The 22,029-nt window shown below is 35.5% G+C and overlaps 1 protein-coding gene across 6 annotated transcripts in view; it reads right to left on the bottom strand.

Moving 5' to 3' along the window:
* The window catches only part of ADGB (androglobin), a 160,645-nt gene that overhangs the window by 86,522 nt on the left and 52,094 nt on the right, over nucleotides 1-22,029 (bottom strand). For all 6 annotated transcript variants that reach the window (XM_047857999.1, XM_047858001.1, XM_047858000.1 and 3 more), the window contains exons 7-11: nucleotides 19,785-19,871; nucleotides 12,536-12,765; nucleotides 10,688-10,828; nucleotides 8,956-9,050; nucleotides 533-707 (exon numbers count right to left, since the gene is read on the bottom strand). In XM_047857999.1, the coding sequence (XP_047713955.1) occupies nucleotides 533-707; nucleotides 8,956-9,050; nucleotides 10,688-10,828; nucleotides 12,536-12,765; nucleotides 19,785-19,871 (728 nt within the window). The remainder of the gene's footprint in view (nucleotides 1-532; nucleotides 708-8,955; nucleotides 9,051-10,687; nucleotides 10,829-12,535; nucleotides 12,766-19,784; nucleotides 19,872-22,029) is intronic.

Genomic DNA, 22,029 nt, shown 5'->3' with positions numbered 1-22,029 from the left:
TTTCTATCACAATAATGACAATACCCTCACCCAAAGAATGGCATGGATATATCTTGTCAGTTTAGATGTGAACCAAACTATTCAGCTTCTGAAATGTGGAGAATTAACCCTTTAAAAACTTAAAATTTAGGGGCACCTGGGTGGCTTAGTCGGATTAAGTGTCTGACTTTGGCTCAGGTCATGATCTCACAGTTTGTGAGTTCGAGCCCCGCGTTGGGCTCTGTGCTGACAGCTCAGAGCCTGGAGCCTGCTTCGGATTCTGTGTCTCCCTCTCTCTCTGCCCCTCCCCCATTCATCCTCTCTCTCTCTCTCTCTCTCTCTCTCTATCTCTATCTCTCACTCCCCCCCTCTCAAAAATAAATAACACTAAAAAAATTAAAGACATAACATTTAGATATAAAATTAAAAGTAGGCTTTAGGTATAATTTTGGGTAGCTTGCCTTGATAGATGTATTCTATTACAAATTCAACTGTTAGACCCACAGATAGAGAAATGGTAATCAGAAAGATTTCCAGACAACATGACCCATACCTTGAGCTTCATCTGTTATAACAGTTTCCTTTTTTTGACGAAAGATTTTCCAGGCAGGTATGGGAGGTGGCTTTGGAGGTGCTATGAGAGGGCAAGACCTAGTTCTAGTCACCAGCACAGGATGGCTACAGATATGGGAAAGTCCATATTCTCTCAGCTTCTCGGCAGAATCAGCCTAAAGAGTGGAAGGCACATTTAAAAGGATATGTGCAATTGCCTTATGCATAAAAAATACTTTCTGTCATTACGAAAATGCTGTTACCACAAGAAAGTGGTAATAAAGGAACAATAACCCATATTTCTACCTCCTAACATAAATGTGAGTACCATTGGCATTTCTTGTCATGTTTTTTTTTTCCCCAGAGACCCCTATCTACTGATTTACAAAATGAGAGACTTGAGAGACTTGAACTAGAAGCCACTCTTCAGTTCTAAAAGTTTAAGATGTTCTGAGATTGAAAAAAAAAATCTCAGCACCTCAGTTTGGCCCAACATTAATCAACCATTACTATTCTAAGTTAAAGCTTTTTTTTTTTAATATGAAATTTATTGTCAAATTGGTTTCCATACAACACCCAGTGCTCATCCCAACAGGTGCCCTCCTCAATGCCCGTCACCCACCCACCTCCTCCCTCCCACCCCCCCATCAACCTTCAGTTTATTCTCAGTTTTTAAGAGTCTCTTATGGTTTGCCTTCCTCCCTCTCTAACTTTTTTTCCCTTCCCCTCCCCCATGGTCTTCTGTTAAGTTTCTCAGGATCCACATAAGAGTGAAAACATATGGTATCTGTCTTTCTCTGTATGACTTATTTCACTTAGCATCACACTCTCCAGTTCCATCTACGTTGCTACAAAAGGCCATATTTCATTTTTTCTCATTGCCAACTAGTATTCCATTGTATATATAAACCACAATTTCTTTATCCGTTCATCAGTTGATGGACATTTAGGCTCTTTCCATAATTTGGCTATTGTTGAGAGTGCTGCTATAAACATTGGGGTACAAGTGCCCCTATGCATCAGCACTCCTGTATCCCTTGGGTAAATTTCTAGGTTAAAGCTTTAATAACAGTGCTTAATATGTGAAGGTTGTGTCTGTTTGTCTATTTGTTTGTTTAGTCACCAGAACGGCTACATAGTTTTAAGGAAAAAATCCACTACATGTAGTGTGTGAGGTCCATGAGGTGATAAGCCAGTGCCTTGTCTATGGCTCATGCCTTCACCCTCCAACAGAAGCTCTCCCACAGGAAATCCCCATGATCTCTGCGGACAATGGAGCCTTTCACAGAAGGGCAGAGGAGAGAGGCTGCCCTAAATCCTGCTAAATCAAGTCATTGTCTGGGAAGATGCTTCCCATATTCGACTGTTCAGATATCCTGAAGCCACGCTGCTTTGGCACAATTCAGTATCATATTTAAGCAGAACTTCAGTTACTAACTGATAGCTGAAATATGCCATAAGAAATCAAAAAGTCTGCGAAAGTTAAAGTAATATATTCTGTCGCCAAATTCTGGCATTCACAGTCTAAATGTTGAAACATTTAAAGTAAAATAAAATAACTACATTTAAGTCAGTTTTGCCAGTAACTACTTTTCCTCCTAGTGACTTTGCATCATTGATTTCTATGCAAAAAGCAATGCTTGAAAATGTACATTTATAAAGCTGTCATTTAAATTAGGACCAGAAACCCACCTACTAGCCTATTGCAAAGTATTGCCTCAGCCAGAACCTGCCTTACTTTTGTCACTGTTTTTCTATAGCTCAATGGCCACTTCTGGGAGGTGCAAAACAGGTGGGGTCACTGTCAGATAAAACAGTTCTTCAGGAATCCAGGGCTTAACTAATGACTATAACAATTAATTCATAATTGAAAGGAGACAATCAGTGCACTATTGAGTCCAGAAAAGCCACTTAAAAGTGTTTAAAGGTGCAAAATAAAGAGGAAAGTGATTCAATGTTTAAGCGGTGAGCGGGGTGGGGGGGTGGGGGAAGGCCTAATAAAAGGCAGAGAGAATTGTAACATCCCTTTATTGCTCTTGTGAATGTTAGTGATTCCTTGAAAACAATTCAGAAACCTCTGGTATTATGCCTTAGAGTGGTTTAAAAATGTTTTTTTCAGAAATATTCTAAAGACTAAACCTTTTTTCTACAACTTTTGCCCTGCCAAGTTTGAAAGTCTCCCAACACTCGAGATGGGGGTTTATGGGATGATTTACTGATGTCATTTCATATAGTAACCAAGAACAGTACTATACTTTGTCTCCAGAATCGAAGCCATGCCCAAAGTAGTATTTATAAATTGAATCATTTCCAAATAGCTTACTATTTAACATTTAGCGAATTTGGTCTACATATCTCTTATAATTCTTCTTATAACTGCAACCAAAGGTGTAGATTCTTTACTCTTTTTGAAGCCATAGAGCATCGGAAAATAAAATTATTTAAGGCATTTGAAAATGTAAGGTTTTGTGTCAAACAATTAAATATGGTGTTAAACACCTATTGTATTATTTGAATAATCCACAAAAGTACTAGCTTGATTTAAAGTAAGTAAGCTGATTTCTCATAGTTCATTTTAATTCCAACATACATACCATATCTCCTTTCAATTATGAATTAATTGTGACAGTCATAATCCCTGGATTCACCATGAACTGTTTTATCTCACAGTAATCCCACCTGTTTTGTACCTCCCAAAATTTCTGAATGATGTAAGTAATGCTATTGAAAATAGTTATATAGTTGATGTTGAGAAACTTTGTTAAAGGATCTCAAATTTTCTTAGATTAGAGTTTGAGGCAGAGAGACTTGGAGTAGTAAAAATTCACTCAGGTGAAACCTTAGGTAAGGACTTAAGAAACATTTTTTAACCATTTATGTGTAGACTTAAATTAGAAACTTCCTTGCCCATAAGGCTTGTTCATTCCTCTGCCCCCTCCCACTTCAAACATCTTGTTTCTATTTATTTATTTTTTTAAAGTAAGTTCTACCCCCAGCGTGGGGCTGGATGGAGTTCATTATCCCAAGACCAAGAGTCAAATGCTCTACCGAGGGAGTCAGCCAGGCACCCTTCAAACATTCTAAAAGTAGGAGTTTGAGCAAGTGGGTAGCTTTCTTAGAACTTGCAGATCGCACATTTAAATAAAATTAAAACAATTTAGAATATCCAAGAACAAGAAGATGGGGAATAATGTGGGGGTAATTCATGGCATCCTGTTCCTTTCCAAGTTTTCTTTTTCTTGTATTCTAGACCAATTCTTTCAAAAAATGTAAAGTATTGACTTTATTTTAAATGTTGGTCTCATTGTCTTTGGGGCTATAATTTTTAGCAGTGTACTCCATTTAACAAAGTGCCATTAGAATACAATTATTTTAGTTGGTTTATCTTTAAAACATTGTGTCTCATTCTATTTTGATTTTGACCAAGAGAACAAGATCAGGCTATCAGCTAATGTAAAAGAATCAGCAGGCAAGTTAGGGAGACAGTGAGGTTATATAACCAGTTCATCATAGCCTTGAAGTTCATTTTTTTAATATTAGTTTCAGGTGTACAATATAGTGATTTAACAGTTCACCCAGTGCTCAGCACAAGTGCGCTCCTTAATCCCCATCACTACCCAAGAAATAGACTCTTAAGTACAGAGAACAAACTGATGGTCACCAGAGTGGAGGTAGGTAGGGGGATGGGTCAAACAGTTCATTTAATTATTGTTACAGATATTGGGTTAGTTCCTGAACCTCTGGACCCCTTAAACCATTTTCAATCCCTCAGAAGAAGGATTTATAATACTCTGTATGTCCTGACTCCCTCCCACGTCTCAAGCTGCCTCTGAGACTTCTCCCCTTGCTATCTACTCAACTTCTAGCACTTCTCTGAACCCAGAGAGCTCTCCTTCACCTCCAGACTTTCCAACATAAGTCCTCCTCTGCTTTGAGCACACTTTTTTCCTATTTATTAAGCTAACTTTTTAAGGCCATCGCTTAAACACTTCTTCCTTTAAGAAGGCTTCCCCAGTCAACCACTAAACAGAAACATGTTTCTGCTATGTGTGCCATATTCATTCTTCCACTCATTGATTCATTCATTTGGTCACGCATCAAACACACATTGTTTGAAAACTATATTTCTACCATATTCCAGATAACTTTTATGATCTCTGTTATACCAGTTTTCTAATTTCATTACTATTGTTGGAGTGTCTGTCTCCTTCATTAGGCTCTGAGTTTTGTGACGAGAGAGTTTTGTTAATCTTGCTCAGCACAGGTCCTCAAAACCTAACTTATTATTTAGCACATAATAGATCATCAATAAAATCTGTTGGATTAACAACAAACATAGGTGATCTTTTTTGTCCTTTAAATTTGAAACTAACTTTGTGCTTAAATATTAATTTCTCAGTGGGACAGCCAAGAGTTCAAATGGATTATTTTGTAGGATTTGTGTGTGTGTGTGTGTGTGTGTGTGTGTGTGTGCATGTGTGATGTATTCATCCCATTCTTGTATTTTATAGTTTTAAAAATAGTTTAAGTACTTCCCATAGTGAGACCATGGCAGTCCACAAAGCATGGCTCAGGTCATTTTTTAGTCCATGGTATTAGAGCATTTGATCTCTGGAATATTTAGGACAGCAGGTAGGCCAATGCCATGTAAAGAGGTTAAAAGAAAATCAGGGCTGAGATAGATGACCCACCCAAATCTTAATCAGAGACTCAAATTTGTGGGAGGTCAAGGAAACACACTTGGATTTAGGCAATGAGTAAAGTTAATTAACTTTGAATTAAAATCAGAGAAACTGCCACTATATGCCCTGTCATCTTGACAATATTACCCCTGTTAAATGGCAGATTTTTGTATGGATAAATGGTGTCTGTTCAAAAAGGACAAAGAAGGAGGAGGAAAAGGAGGCAGAAAAGGAGGGGGAGGAAGAAGAGGTGGAAGAAAAAAGAGAGAAAAAGAACGAAAGAGTGATGCTGCTTGGACGAATCATCTAGAAGACAAATATACTGTGTAGTAAAGCTCAATAAGCATCCAATTGGATTATTTACACTTCAACCAAATTTTCATTGAATTTTTAATATCCAGCTGTTTGTAACTAACCCAATGAACATTTATGTATAATTATATTACTAAACCATCTAGTCTTCTCCAACTTTAAATGCAGTGATTTCAGAACACGGAATTCTAGAACTAAAGTGCTAGATGTCTAGGGGTCCCCCAAAGGGTTAAGATTTAATAAGCTCCAAATGCAGTATTGTGTTTGTTTTAAACAGAGAGAAGAGCAAGTAAGCTGGTGGACTTTACTCTTTATAAGGGAAAGAGAAAAGTGATTTTCATATCCAATAAAAAGTCTAGCTGATTGCACCCAGACTTAAAGTGAAAGGCTCACTGGCTTAGATTAAAGCCTCGTCCTGAGGGGCCAGCATCTTATTTAACACACACAGTAGGTGCCTGGTGGAACACTCTCCAAGAACAGAGCCTGGGGGGAACTAGCTTCACACTCTCCCTTTGCCCTGATTGAGAACACCAGTCCTCCTGGAGGGGAGCTTCTACAAGCTTCTGATGCCTGATCTTTGCAGCAGCTACCCAGAGGAGGCCTCCTGACTTCCTGGCTCTGGAGGCCAGAGGAACTTGCATTCCTGGTCCTCGTGGAACTAGAATAATCAGTGACACCCAGAAAGGAGCTCATATTCTCATCTGGTGCCCTGAATTTGCAGTTGCTGCTAGGAGACCCCTCTCTAATCACCGGGCTCCAGCAGCGAGTGGAGCTTACGCCTGTGGGTCCCACCAGACTGTTACCAATGGAGAAAGAGTCATCACAGCTACCACCCCCGGGACACAGCAAAAGGCAACAGACCCAGAAGTTCAGTCTTTCTGTGGGGGAGGCCTATTAACTAACCATCATGGCTGCAGCCTGAGGAGCAGACTTGTAATTAAACACACATCTTGGGACTGACTGTGATCCTTTCCAGAGACCATGGAGGGCAAGCACTAGGTTTTATGCTTTTCCTCTGCCGCCCTCCAGAGTCACTGTGTCTCCTGGAGAGGAGATTCACACGTGGTCGGTGCCCTGGTTTTTATGCCTGGCCCTCCAGTTTTTTGCAGCTGCTACCCACAGGAAGCCTCTGGATTGCCTGGCTCCCATAGCAAGGGGGAGCTCGCGTTCCTGGGTTCCACAGGACTGTGGCAATTGGAGAGACAGCCCTTGGCAGGCTGCCACCCTCAGTGCACTGTGCAGACAGCAAATTGAGCCACACCCCCAGTCTGTCTGTGAAGGAAGACTCTTGGCTTGTCCTGGAGCTTCCGTCTGAGGCAGGCTTCAAGTCTGGCACGCACCTAGTGGACTATGGAGCTGCTCTCAAGGAACGCAGGCTGCAGACACCATCTTGGCACTCTCCCTCTGCTTTGTTCCAGCTCACCCGTATCTCAAAAAAAGGGTTTTTTGATCATTTGGGGCCCCAACTTCCAACTTTTTGTGACTGCCAACCAGGGGACATCTCCAGATAGCATGGCCACTTGCTTGCCCTATGACTGTATATATTTGCATACTTTCAAGAGCTGCTGCTTATAGGTTTGAATCTAAATGCTCAGATCCTCCCTTTAGGGACACTGACAGGTCTTAGCACTTCCTCATTGATGGGGAGCTATTAAAAATATAATGGACTGCCTGGACCAACACAGAGCTGGGGGAAAGACGGTTGTTTCATCTACTGTATAGAAACCAACACAGAGAGTCAAGCAAGATGAAGAACAGAGGGATATGCGCCCAAACAGAGAGAGAGAGAGAGAGAGAGAGAGAGAGGAAGAGTGAAAACAAGATAAAAACTCAAAGAAAAACTTTAATAAAATGGAGATAAGTAATTTGTCTCTTAAAAAGCTCAAGGTAATGCTCATAAAAATGCTCACTGAACAGGGGAGAAAAATGGATGAACACAGTGAGAACTTGCACACACACAACCACACACACACACACACACACACACACACACACACACACATACAAAGGAAAATATAAGAAAGTACCAAAGAGAAGTCATAAAGCTGAAGAACACCATAACTAAACTGAAAAGTACACTAGAGGGGTTCAACATCAGACTAAACAAAGCAGAAGAAAGGATCAGTCAACTCAGAGACAAGGCACTGGAACTCACTCTATCAGTGCAACAAAAAGAAAACAGAATGATGGAATATTACTCAGCCGTAAAAGAGAATGAAATCTTTCCATTTGTGACAACATGGAATAGACCTCAAGGGCATTATGCTGAATGAAATAAGTCAGACAGAGAAAGACAAATACCGTATGGTCACTCATATGCAGAATCTAAAACAAAGCAAACAAACAAGCTCATAGAAACAGAGACAGATTGGTAGGGTTGTCAGAGGCAGAGGGTCGGGGGTGGGAGAAATGAGTGAAAGCAGTATAAATTTGCTTAAATATATGTATTTAAGCATAAATATATGTATTTAAAGATTATGAGAAACCCATACAGACCATGCCATTACTAATAATTATGTTGTCAAATATTTAACATCATGGAAAAAAAGTTAGTGGTATAGTATCAAGTGAAAAACCTGGCTTCCAAAATGTAATAAATTCATAAAGGTTAATTCTACTGTGTAAAAAAAAGTATATACATATACACACAGAATACATGCACAGAGGGAAAAAAATCAAAGGATATGTGCCAAAATGTTAGCATTGCCTATGTCTAGATATTTATACTATAAATATTTAAATTTATATGCCTTTGTGTATATTTTCTAAATTTTCTCTAAGTTGTTAGATTTATAAGAAAAAATCAATTAACATTTGTGTATGTGTGTTATCTAAAGATACAAGGAGGTTACAGCAGTGATTTACCAGATGTGGATATGAGTTCATTTAAATCATCTTATGTTAAGAAAATATTTATCATCTGTTTATGGAAAGATAACTTATTATTATTTAGATATGTTTACATGATTCTTACTAAAATATGTAATACATATGCCTTTTCTTTTGCTTAGAATGGAAAAAAAATAATACATGAGTCTACATTTTTAAACATGAAACTATTGCAATCATCTAAGATAAAGATAACTGTGAATGTTTCAGGTTCCTGCATTCCAGTGCTTAATTTTAAAGATAAGTAAAATGAAATTCAGGAATAGAATTTTGATTAAAGTCTGGTATAGCTTCTACCACAACAAATCTCTCTGTTTCTTTCTCTGTTCCTCTCTTTCTCTCTCTCTCTCTCTCTCTCACACACAAACACACACACACACACACTCTCACATACTCTCTCTCACACACTCATATACACACACTCTCCCTCTCTTTCTCTCTCCCCCTTCTAATGCAAACAGGCACACACACACACACACACACACACACACACACACACACACACTAAATGGTACTGTATTTCCTGGCCTTGAGTGCTTACCACTTTTTCTAACAAAAAGATCTTCCTTTCAAACAAATAGAGGGGTGTAAAGGTAGCATATACAACCATGTGAGCAGACTGTGTTGCTGAAGAACCTGTAAAAACAAATATATATTGTGTCATGGAAATTTTAGCCAAATGGGTCTGTCTGAGATCATTCCAGTCTGTTCAAATTCCTTAATGAGTTTATCTTTGCTGGTGAAAAATAGGTAAATGACTCAATATATTTAATAAACATTAAATTTTGCATGTGTATCTATTTCATAGAACATCTCATTAGTTTTACCTTGATCATAATACCATCTAATTTTTTAAGAAATCATTTTACGTCATTGTAAAAAAAGTTATCACAAAAACTCTATCAGCCAATGTCATTTAGAATAGTCTACAAATGATTATGTTCAAAAGGATAAAATTGACATTTTTTAGTTCTCCTAGATAAAATGTTACTTTGAATTTAAAGAAATCCAGAAGTTTCTATGTCATGTCAAGAAGAAAGAAAATATAAATAAAGTAATCCTTCTATGAAGAAGGAAAACTTAGACAGTAACTTAGTTTATATATATTGCCATATATATATATATATATATATATATATATATGGTCAGAAAATTCTTATTTATTTATTTATTTATTTCCAGTATAGTTAGCATACAATGTTATATTAGTTTCATACACAAAACTGATTGCTTAATATTTAATACTTCTGAGCATCACTTAATTTTTCATGTATTTCTTAACAGACCTGAAATTACTATATTTAATTCAATGTGCTTTTGTTCTTTAAAGATTCTGGCTAAAACAATGTAGTTTATTTTCTTTTATTGTCTTTATTTTTAATTAGAAAGTTTTGTTTTATTTCTTTGCAAATTCAAACACTAATATTTAACTCTATTAAATATTTTTTGGAAGAATAATATTTTTAGAGATGTAAAATACAAATTAGATATTAATAAGGATCTCTCCAGAATAGATTAATATATAAAATATTCCAAATTTATGGAAACATATTTTTACATTTAAAAATTAAACTATGTATGTTTTTCATGGAGCAGAGATCTGAAGCCAGGCAAATTTATATATATATATATATATATATACACACACACACACACACACACACATATATAATTTATACAGAAGGAGACATATACTAGACATATACTAATACATATTTATATACACTAATATATAATTATATTTTATATTTATATAAATGTTTTATATTTGTATAGTTTGTATAATTATACATTGATATTTATGGATCTTATATAATATGTGTCATATATTATATCTTATATAGTATAATAAATTTTATATATTATACTATATATAACAATATATAACATATTATTTGTGATATGTTAATATATAACATATACATTTATTTATTAGTATATGTCTCTAAATGTAATGTCTCTAAATGTAATAAATACATTTATTTATTAGTATATGTCTTTGCATAGAAGGTGCAAACCCTTCTATGACTGTTGTACCATAAAAACTTGGACAAACTTGGCCTCTGTCGCATATGTAAGACTTTGCCCAATATGCATACCAATTTGAGAGTTTAACAATTATGGGCAAACTGGAACAAGCTTATTTAGATATGATTGAACAGGAACCACATTTTTGTATTCCCACATTGTATTACAACTTTTACAATTCAAAATTTTCCAACATTTCAGGAAACAGCTAAAATAGGTATTATTCTGGAAGACTGAAAGCTTACAATCTGACAGAGACTGCAGAGAGTATTGTACATCTGATGAGGGTCTTGATCCATGAAGTGACCATTTGAATTTTTCCTTTTCCTTTTCTTTGTCTCCATTTTTACTCTTCTTCTTCCCAAGGTCTTTTGCATCTGCTTTTTCTAACACATTAAAAATATATAATAAATCTTCTAACTATAAAACCTCAAACTATATTACTTGCTCAGTTATTATGTTGGAAAGGAGGCCAAAACAGTAGTGCTATTTAAATGTAAAACAATAGCCATAAATTTCCCAAAACACTACTCATCTCTAATTAGAAACATCAAAATAAAGCAAGAGAAAACTGAAAATTGACAATGCACTGTCAAAGACATGCAGAATTATTTATTATTGACTACACATAATTTTGTATTAAGTGGAGATGATCATTTGAATATAATTTACATTATACATATTAATATATATAATTATATATTATATATAATTCTGGCTAATTTTCTCATTTTAGAATAAAGCTAGTATTTTTATTCTTCCTACTATATCATAAGCTCTCTATCTGCTGTTTCCTCCACGTAGAATACTCTTCTCTCCACATACCTTCATCTTTCTCAAGAAATCCCTCTCATCTTTGCAAACCTAGCTCAAAATTACTTAGAGAATTTTACCCTGATGCCCTAGACTAAATATGAATTCGTGTAGTTTTCTGAATTTCCCTTCAGGTCTCATGTCCAAGTATATGGTTATAGTTGTTTGTTTGTTTGTTTGTTTGTTTAATTAACATTAGTCTCTCTCACTAGATCATAAATGCTAGGAGCTAAGTTCCACATCTGATTTTCTTCACCGAGTTATCACTAACTCTTGGAACATTTATTGTTATTCTACTCAGCAAGCAGTAGATTTTAATGGATGGATGGACAGTTGTTAATCTGTGATACATGCAAAAAGTCTTCTAAGTTCAAATTAACTTGAGAAATATTGCATGAAACAAATTTAATCAGCTTTCTTGGTTTGCTTTCTTTCATAAACTAATGCACACTAGGTCATTTAAAGAAGGGCTTATGATAAGCAGATATCACTCACATACTTGATCTTGGTATGTTTTTAAGGAACATTTATAGAAATAGTTTCTCTGTGGTAAATGTTGGTAGATAAAATCTTGATAAGGAATAATTTGGACAAATTGTCAATATTTTATAAAACAATTATTTGAAATATCATTATAAAGGCTATCAAGGTATATAAAAAAAGCTAAGTATATTCTAGAATATCTAATCCTACTTTACTGTAAAAGCTTTGTTGCTCATATGCATAGCTATGTGAAATATTTTAGAAAATATAAAATAAATAATTATTCAATATATTTCTTATTTTATGATCTTATACTTTATAAAATAACTTGAAATTATTTTATTTTAAAATTTGAACTTCTACCTTGCAATAAATGGTCAGGTAATCATAATCTGTGTCTATTTCACATTTTCTTGGTGGGGGGCAATAAAGACAAAAACAGGACAACTTTCTCTTTTGTTGTTTTGGTCCATTCCACTCTACATATAACATATAAGGTAGATGAGTTTGATGGAAATTAAAAACTTAATGTCTCTTCCTATATTAACACTATACTATCAGTATCATCAAAATATATAGTTGCCTTTGATTTTTAAGACAGTAAAACATGGAACGATAACTACCATATAGTAAACAGCATTACTAGTCCTAAAATTCTACAAAGAAAGGATCGTAATTATTTTCATAACACTTAGTAAATGACAATGACAATAAAAAGTCATTAAATTCAGCAATGATTATAAAGCATTTGTATATAACAGTCATGTTGAATGGCATTGTAATAGAAAATCTCTTACCCTTTGGAACTTTGTCACTTTTCTCAGGTGCCTTTAATGCTGTCACTGAAGTGTCAAGTTTGAATTCTTTGCCATCTTTCATTTCTTTGCCATTCTTCACTTCTTTCCCTGCCTCTTTTAATTTGGTATCTACAACAGTTGTTTTGCTTTCAGAGCTGGACTCATCTGACAGCTTAAACTCAGGCAATATTTCTTTCAAGAGCTCCCAAACTTTGTCCGTATATCCTGGGCTTAAATAAAACACACCAACATTAATTTCCAAATTGAACTTTTTACTCCACCATTGATCATCAAGAAATTACTGACAGAAAAATCAATTGACAATTTCACAAGACTAATTTCAATAGTTACTTCAAATTTCAATAGTTACTTCAAATAGACACATTTATCCATCCAACATGTTTTGATTGAGTACCTACTGTGTGCTGGGCTTTGCTGATGCAAAGAGACCAAACAGAGTTCTGGTTCCAAATGGTGGTGTAAGATTCTGAACTTAGCAATTCCCATGACACACCAAACCTATAACTACATATGGAACAACTTCCTCTGGAAAAAAAACAAAAACAAAAAAAACAACACAAAAAAAACCCCTAGCTGAGTGACTCCTATACATTTGCTGAATTAGAAAAAAAAACAAAAAAACAAACCATACCGATGCAGCAAAAGTTACCCCAAGAGGGAAGTTCATAGCAATAAATGCCTATTTCAAGAAACAAGAAATATCTCAATTAAATTTTATACCTCAGAAACTAGAAAAGAAGAACAAACAAAACACAAAACTAATAAAAAGATGAAAATAACAAAGATCAGAGTGGAAATCAATGAAATAGAGCCTAACAATACAATAGAAAAAAAAATCAATGAAACTTAGAACTGGTTTTTTGAACAGATGGACAACACTGAAATATCTTTAGCTAGACTCACCAAGAAAACGAGAAGACTCAAATAAAAACTGATACTACAGAAATACAAAGGATCACAATACAATCTATAAATAATTATATGACCACAAGTCAGACAACCTAGAAGAAATCGATAAATTCCTAGAAATGTACAACCTACCAAGAGTGAATCATAAAGAAATAAAAAATCTGGACAGACCAATTGCTAGGCAGGTGATTGAATCAGTAATCAAAACAATCCCGACAAACAAAATTCCAGGATGAGATGGCTTCACTGGTGAATTCTACCAACATTTAAAGAATAATGAATGCCAATTCTTCTCAAACTCTTGTGAAAAAAATAGAAGGAACACATTCTAATTCATCTTACAAGGCCATCATTACTTTGATACCAAAACCAGACAAGGACACCACAAGTAAAGGAAATTACTGACCAAAATTTGTGAAGAACATAGATGCAAAAATCCTCAACAAAATATTATCAAATCAAATTTAACAATACATTAGAAGAATAATACACCATGAACAAGTGAGATTAATCCCAGGGATGTGTGTGAGGATGGTTCAACATTTGCAAATCTGTTTCATACACCAAACTAATGAAATGAATGATAAAAACCATAAGGTCATCTCAATAGGTGCAGAAAAAGCATTTGACAAAGTACAACGTCCATTTATGGTAAAAGTTCTCAACAAAGTGGGTTTAGAGAGAACATACCTCAACATAATAATGAAAAATATATCTTTTCCTCAAGGTCAGGAACAAGACAAGGATGCTACCTCTCACCACTTTCATTCAACATAGTATTGTCAGTCTTGACCAGAACAAGTAGACAAGAGAAATAAAAGGCATACAAATTGGACAGGAAGAAGTAAAATTGTCACTATTTGCAGATGACTTAATATATGTAGAAAATCCAAAAGATACAACCTAAAACTGTTAGAACTAATAGATGACTTAGGTTAAGTTGCAGGATACAAAATCAATATACAAAATATGTTGCATCAGAAAGACAAATAAAACAATCCCATTTACAACTGCATCAAAAATAATGAAACATCTAGGAATAAATTTACCCAATGAGCTGAAAGACTTGTACACTGAAAACTGTAGGACATTAATAAAAGAAATTGAAGAAAGCTCAAATAAATGGGAAGACATTCTGTGCTCATGGATTGGAAGAATTAAGATTGTTAAAATGTCCACACTACCCCAAATCATTTGGTGCAATCTCTTTCAAATTCTAACATTTTTCACATAAGTAGGGATCATCTTAAAAACTGTGTGGAACCACAAAAAACTCTGAATAGCCAGAGCAACTGGAGACAGAACAAAGCAGGAGTCATCACACTTCCTGATTTCAAACTACGTTCTAAGTCTATAATGATCAAACAATATGCTATTGACATACAGACACTTAGATCAATAGAACACAATAGACAGTGAAAAAATAAACCCACATGTATAGTCAATTAACTTATGACAACAGAGACAAGAATACACCATGTGAAAAAGATAGTCTCTTCAAGAAATGGTGTTGGAAGAATTGGATAGCCACATGCAAAAGAATGAAATCGGATCACTATCTTACACCATACACAAAAATCAACTCATAATGGATTAAAGATTTGAATGTAAGACCTAAAACCACAAAACTCCTAGAGAAAACATAGGCATCTTGACATTGGTCTTGACATTGTCGTTTTTGTTTTTGTTTGGATTTGACTCCAAAGACAAGGGCCACAAGTGTAAAAACAAATAAGTGGGACTGTATCAAACTGGAAAGCTTCTGCACAGCAAACGAAATGACCAACAGAATGAAAAGGCAATCTACTGAATGGAAGAAAATATTCTTAGTTTTTTTTTTAATATTTATTTATTTTTGAGAAAGAGAGAGAGAACATGAGCAGGGGAGGGACAGAGAAAGAGGGAGACACAGAATCCAAAGCAGGCTCCAGGCTCTAAACTGTCAGCACAGAGCCTGAAACGGGGCTCGAACTCACAAGCTGTGAGATTATGACCCGAACTGAGGTCGAACGCTTAACCAACTGAGTCACCGAGCCACCCAAGAAAATATTTTCAAATCTTATATCTCATAAGGAGTTAAAAATATATGAAGTACTCACATACCTCAAAAGCAACAAACAAACCATCAAAACCCAAACTGTTCAATTAATAAATGGATAGAGGATCTGACTGGACAATTCCCCGCCCCCCCAAAAAAAGACATAGGTACATTAAAAGATATTCAGCATCACTAATCGTCACTTAAATGTAAACAAAAACCACAATGAGATTTTACTTCATAACTGTTAGAATGACTGTTATACAAAAAATAAAATAAAAGTACAGTTGTGGTGAGGATGTGGAAAAAAAGGAAACTTTATGCACTCTTGGTGAGATTGTAAGCTGGTGCAGTCACTATGGAAAACAGTATGGAATTTCTTCAAAATATTTAAAAAAAGAACTATCATACAATCCAGAAATTCCAATTCTGGGTTATCTGAATAAAAGTAAAACATCAGTATGAAGAGATATGTGCACCCCTATGTTTATTGCGCATTATGTACAAGATCCAAGATATGGATAAGAAAGGTGTGGCATATATATACAACGGAATATTACTTAGCCATAAGAAAGGATAAAAATCCTTCCATTTGTGCACAACATGATGGATCTAGAGGGTATTATGTTAAAGGTAATAAGTCAGAGAAAGACAAAAACTGTATGTGTGTACATGTAGAATCTAAAACACAAAACAAACAAAAGAAAACAAAAACAGACATGTAGATACAGGAAATAAACTGTTGGCTATCAGAGGCGGAGGCATTAGGGGTTGGATGAAGTAGGTGAAGGGATTAAGTAGAAATTCCCAGTTATAAAAATAAGTCATGGTGATGCACTGTACAGCATAGAGGATATAGTCAATGATATTGTCACAACTATATCATAACAGATGGTAACTAGACATCATGGGGACCATTTAGTAATGTGTAAAAATGTTGAATCACCATAATGTAAGCCTGAAACTAATAGGAAATTATATGTCAATCACATTTCAGCTTAAAGAAGCCAGGTGGCAAAGTGCTCTATTCCAGATGAACTACACCGACATCAGAGAAATGTGCCAAGAAACAAATATTCTCCTCATTTGAAATTGCCTTCTTACATCCTCTCAGACATATCATTGATTATGTTCCTATTATTATATGGAGAGTTAAAGGGTTTCTTTTTTTCTTTTCAGATGGTAAAACTGCACGAGTGGAAGGAAAACATAAGAGGCAAGGCCAATAATTGCACGTAGACCAGTGCCTCCTTTTGGTACTCCCTCAGGAGAGTGGAAGGGAAGGTGTCTGTTGGAAATGCCACAAAACACTTTCCTCCTAGCTGATTTTCACACGGGAAAAGGTTCCAGTAGTCAACACTAGTTCTCCTTGACCATGTACAACCATGGAAAACCATGAATGTGACTGCAAGGCCCTCAGAGTCTTTCTCTTCACACTCAAATCCTTCCTAGCAACAGAAATATTCTACTCCTGAACATACCATGTGGCTCTGACAGTATCATTCTCCCACCTTCAATGCCCCTCCCCTTCCTCTCCTTCAATCAAATCCAGCCAACGGCAAAGGCTCAGACCAACTCAGAACACTCCACGAGGCCCTATCTGACCCCTACCAGCATCCTGGGCTGATGGCCATTGCTTCCATATTTCAACTTAAACGTTTCTTGACACTCTTTTTTCATGACATTCTTTTCATTTAAAATTATATATGTATACATAAAATTGAAATTTTATAGCATAATTGTAATTTAAAATTATATGAATAATGCAGCAGAATGTTCATAGGAAAATACTCTTCAAATTGTGACATACATACATCAGAGATAGTGTATATCTTTTACTTTTCAGTTGTATTTAGGAGAAAATTGATAAATTTGAATGTCTGGGTCAGTCTCACTCTTCTTTAGACTTTTCCCCATTTGCAAAGATTGAGTACCAACTACCATATATCTTTCTAGATAATATTAAATAATCTAGTGACAGTCACTAGACAAGGAAAGAAACTTATAGTAATTATGTCTCTTCCATACATTAGTATTTTTTCTGTCACCTACTCACTTATCTTAAGAACAACCATATTGATAGGTCATTTTACTCTCATTTTACGTATAAAGAAAGATATATTACTTGCAAAATTCACATAGCTTGAAATTGAAAGTGCAGGAACATAAACCTAGGTATATAGTTCTGATTCCTGAGCTCAAGCTTTTCTGCCTCATTTTCATAGAAATGAGCACCCATAAATTCATGCAAATTGGACATCTAAAATTGCTCAACATTTTTATTAATTTTAAAGTGGTCTCCTTATAATTCTGAAAATAGATGAATACTTTTCAATTTTCATATATGATTTCAGTGTATGATTCTGGCAAGAGACAATTCACGATTCTTTTGACTAATTTTCTAGTTGTGAATGATTTTAATCTCCTATTTCTGTACTGGTCTCCAATGGACTTCTGATGATTTCATGTCCCTGCTATCTTTATTCACTTCCATGCAGGAAAAATTACGCAAAATTATAAACATTCTATCAACACTGAAGATAAAAATTTAGAAAAGCCCATACTTTTACACCTCATTCTGTATCTACCTCTCTCCATTAATATTGTCCATATAATGTCAAGAAATATTCTGTTTTATTAGGTATCAAAAAAAGGATTTTCCATGAGACGACCCAAAAGAGTGTTGTCTAGATCTTTCCTTAAGATTAAAAAAATAATAATAAGATTATCTCCCCTTTCAGGAAAGTAGTCCTTTGAGGAAGGGATCTATACATCCACTTTTTCCCTGCAGATATTTTTATTTGAACCAAGCAATAGCTAATTTATCCTGCTGAAATGATGCTTTAGATGGTAAGATCCAAGTTACTAGGGACCAAATTCAATCTCCTCTAACCTGGACCCTTTGAGAACAGTAGCTTCCCAATATCAGTCAAAGATCAGAGATGATCCAAACTGATAACTGAACTATGGATTTGATCTTCTTATAAAACACAACATCTGAATTGATGATATGTTCAGATGTATCAATGTAATGTTTTTCTATGCACTTTGACCTGATTAATTTCTTTTTTTTTCTTTTTAACATTTATTTATTTTTGGAGACAGAGAGAGACAGAGTGTGAGCAGGGGAGGGGCAGAGAGAGAGGGAGACACAGAATCCTAAGCAGGCTCCAGGTTCTGAGCTGTCAGCACAGAGCCCGATGTGGGGCAAAAACTCATGAACCACAAGATCATGACCTGAGCCAAAGTCAGGCACTTAACCGACTGAGCCACTCAGGCGCCCCTGACATGATTAATTTCTACTATTAATGGTAATATAATCAAATTGTGTGTCTATAACCTTTATGTACGAAATAAAAGTACTTGTGAAATTTTTAGTAAGCATTACATTAAATGGCCTCTCTTGTTTGGACATAGACAAACATTTAGAATCACAGGAAAGAAAGACTGTGGGCTTTGGACCCAACAAGACTTAGATTTGTATTTTTTTCTCCTCCAGGTACAATGTACACAGCTTTGGGGTATTTGACCACTCTGGGCTTCAGTTTCTTCATTTGTAATAACATATATCCAGCTAATGAGGTCATATGAATGATTATATGAAATAATATTTTCAGGATTGTGATTTTTAATTAGAAATAATATATTAGTGTTCCTAATGCCTAACAGGTATTTTATTACTATTAATTATTTCCTAATATATGTGGCTAATTACAAGTTGCCTTTATGGGCTAGAGAGGGCTATTCTTTTCGTTTAAAATTATATGTATACATAAAAGTGAAATTTTATAGTATAATTGAGAGAGAGAGGGATCGAGAGAATCCCAAGCAGGCTCTGCGATGTCAGCACAAAGCCTAATAAGGGACTTGATCTTACAAACCGTGAGATTGTGACCTCAGCTGAAATCAAGAGGTGGATGCTTAACCTACTGAGCCACCTAGGGCCCCCATATGTTTCTGTATTAAGTAAGGTTAGTAGTTGTATAAGTATAAAGGGACACCTGTAAACATGATAAATAACATGGTTTTAATATTTGTAATTCATATATTTATATATTAAACTCACAGTATTCTTTTAAAAACAGAATTTATCCTGAAATTCTCAAGGAAGTTTATATAATACTATAAAATATTAATACACTAAAACATTATTTTCACAAACATTTTGTAAAATATGAGATTTTCTTTATATTTTCTGAAAGCTTAATAATACTTTAGTTAAAGAAACATTACTGGGACAGAAAGAAAAATACATATGAAGAACTTAATGGTAAAACCTACTGGAGAGGAATCACTTCTGGTAACCATCCGGTAAGCGCATGAATCACCGTGAACTCCCCTAATTCTCTCCTCTCGGCTACATGGATGCTAAAAAAGCAAATGCGCAATAGCATAGTTAATAACATTTGAAAACATACACAAAGAGATATATAAGCACCGAGAATCTTTAGTAAGCAGTGATATAATAATAAATGTAGGAGGGGCGCCTGGGTGGCGCAGTCGGTTAAGCGTCCGACTTCAGCCAGGTCACGATCTCGCGGTCCGGGAGTTCGAGCCCCGCGTCAGGCTCTGGGCTGATGGCTCAGAGCCTGGAGCCTGTTTCCGATTCTGTGTCTCCCTCTCTCTCTGCCCCTCCCCCATTCATGCTCTGTCTCTCTCTGTCCGAAAAATAAATAAACGTTGAAAAAAAAAAATAATAAATGTAGGGGTCATACGGCTTATATGTTAGAGTAGAAGAAAATACTATTCCAACAGCCAGATGATTCGTTTTGTTAAAGCGCTTAAAGGAATCCAATCTAAAAGTTCATGTCTATTTTAAAAACACACTATACGTCTTATTTTAAAAAGATGTAAGTTAACATTCATGTCATATACACAAAGCATATTCAAATATATATTATAAAATATATAAATTTAGATGATATACATTGTATATATTCAATATACTATCATATTCTTTACAAAATAGAACCATGTCTTTTTATATTTCCGATGTTAGCTCCTATTCCAGGATGCCCATGAGGCTGGGTACTAAATCAGTCTCATACATAGCAGGTCAAGGCTACATCAGATAGCCCTAATTTAGTCCTTAGATAATCTCAGAGAGATGACAAATATCTCTTCTATCCAATACAAATGAGTAGATCTGCCACCGTAGCATGAAGTCAGAGGAGAGTATGATGACCCAATACCACTCTGCTCATTTTAGTCCCTTTTTCCCCCAAAGTGATTGGTGTATTTGCACTGAGACGCAGAAATGCCACAGCCCTGTTCTGGCCAGGAGACACACTGGCAGTTTACCACATGCCAACGGAGGGGATTAATGATATTGACCAGACGTGTTCTTTTCTTCAGAAAGAAATCTTACTATCTTAGTCACATGTTCTAACATTTACAAACTTTTATTGGTTTGTTGCTCAGACGTTATGAATTTTGATGTGCCTACACATGTCACAGATACCAGAATTCTCCTGGGAAAGTTCACAGTCTAAACTATGAATAATCACATTTAGGAAGTGACTGCATACCTCATGCGAAGAGGGTCCTTTCCTTTGCGTAGCGCACAGTGATAGTGAAATACTTACTACACGTTAATTTTTTAATGTAGAAAGCTAAAACTCATATTAAAATAATTGCTATATACTATAAAATTTGAGAAAAAAATGTAGAGACAAGTATAAATTGTACCACAAGTATACAGGCAGCCACTATAATGCCTAAGAAATGTCTTACATTTAGTCTGGTCCTTTATTTCTAAGCTGGATTTATTTATTTTTTACAATAGCAATAGTTCTATTTCTTAGGAGGCTCTAAAATTCTATGGAACTATAGCTTTAAGAAAGACAAAATACCACTCCAATTTTCCAGGTCACCCATTTAGCACTTCACTGGCATTAATTCAGCTCCAGTTCTCAGAACTTCAAGTTAGGTCTGAGAATTAGGAGCATTAGGAACATCATTTTCTTTCAAAACAAACAAATGTGGTTGTCACCAGCGTGAATACTCAGTTCTATTCAGCTACTTTAAAAGATCTGGGCTGAGTTTTTTTTTTTTTTTTTTTTTTTTTTTTTAATCATTGAAATTAAGAGTTGTGAGCTTGGTGAAACAAATTCTGAACAGAAGATCGAAGGTTGGTGAGAGAAAAGAGATCTGTCTAGGATGTCAGTGGAGTGGCTTGTTTTACTGTGTAGCCTTGGGAAAGAACAAAGGAAGCTGAGCCAAAGGAAAATCCAGACAAAAAAACCAAAATGGAGTGCCCTTCTGATGGACAGAGCTCTGTTTACAGAAGGGGAAGAGGCTGAGCAAAGGGTTGCAGTGGTCTGTTGGAGCCCAAGGGCATCCTGCTGACAATGAGATGCTGTCACACCCTGCAGGAGGGAGAATGGTATCAAATTCAAGGTGGCTCAGTATAAGTGAGAATCCCCCCCCACTGAGGAATGATACAAAGTTGCCAGGCCTTTGCAACTCAAGCATCTAAAATTCTTTTTGCATGGCTAGGGCGGGGATGCGTTGACCTAAGGTCTCT

The sequence above is a fragment of the Prionailurus viverrinus genome, chromosome B2 (assembly GCF_022837055.1).
Source record: "Prionailurus viverrinus isolate Anna chromosome B2, UM_Priviv_1.0, whole genome shotgun sequence".
In the NCBI taxonomy this organism is placed as follows: domain Eukaryota; kingdom Metazoa; phylum Chordata; class Mammalia; order Carnivora; family Felidae; genus Prionailurus; species Prionailurus viverrinus.
This window is presented reverse-complemented; position numbering and strand designations above follow the sequence as displayed.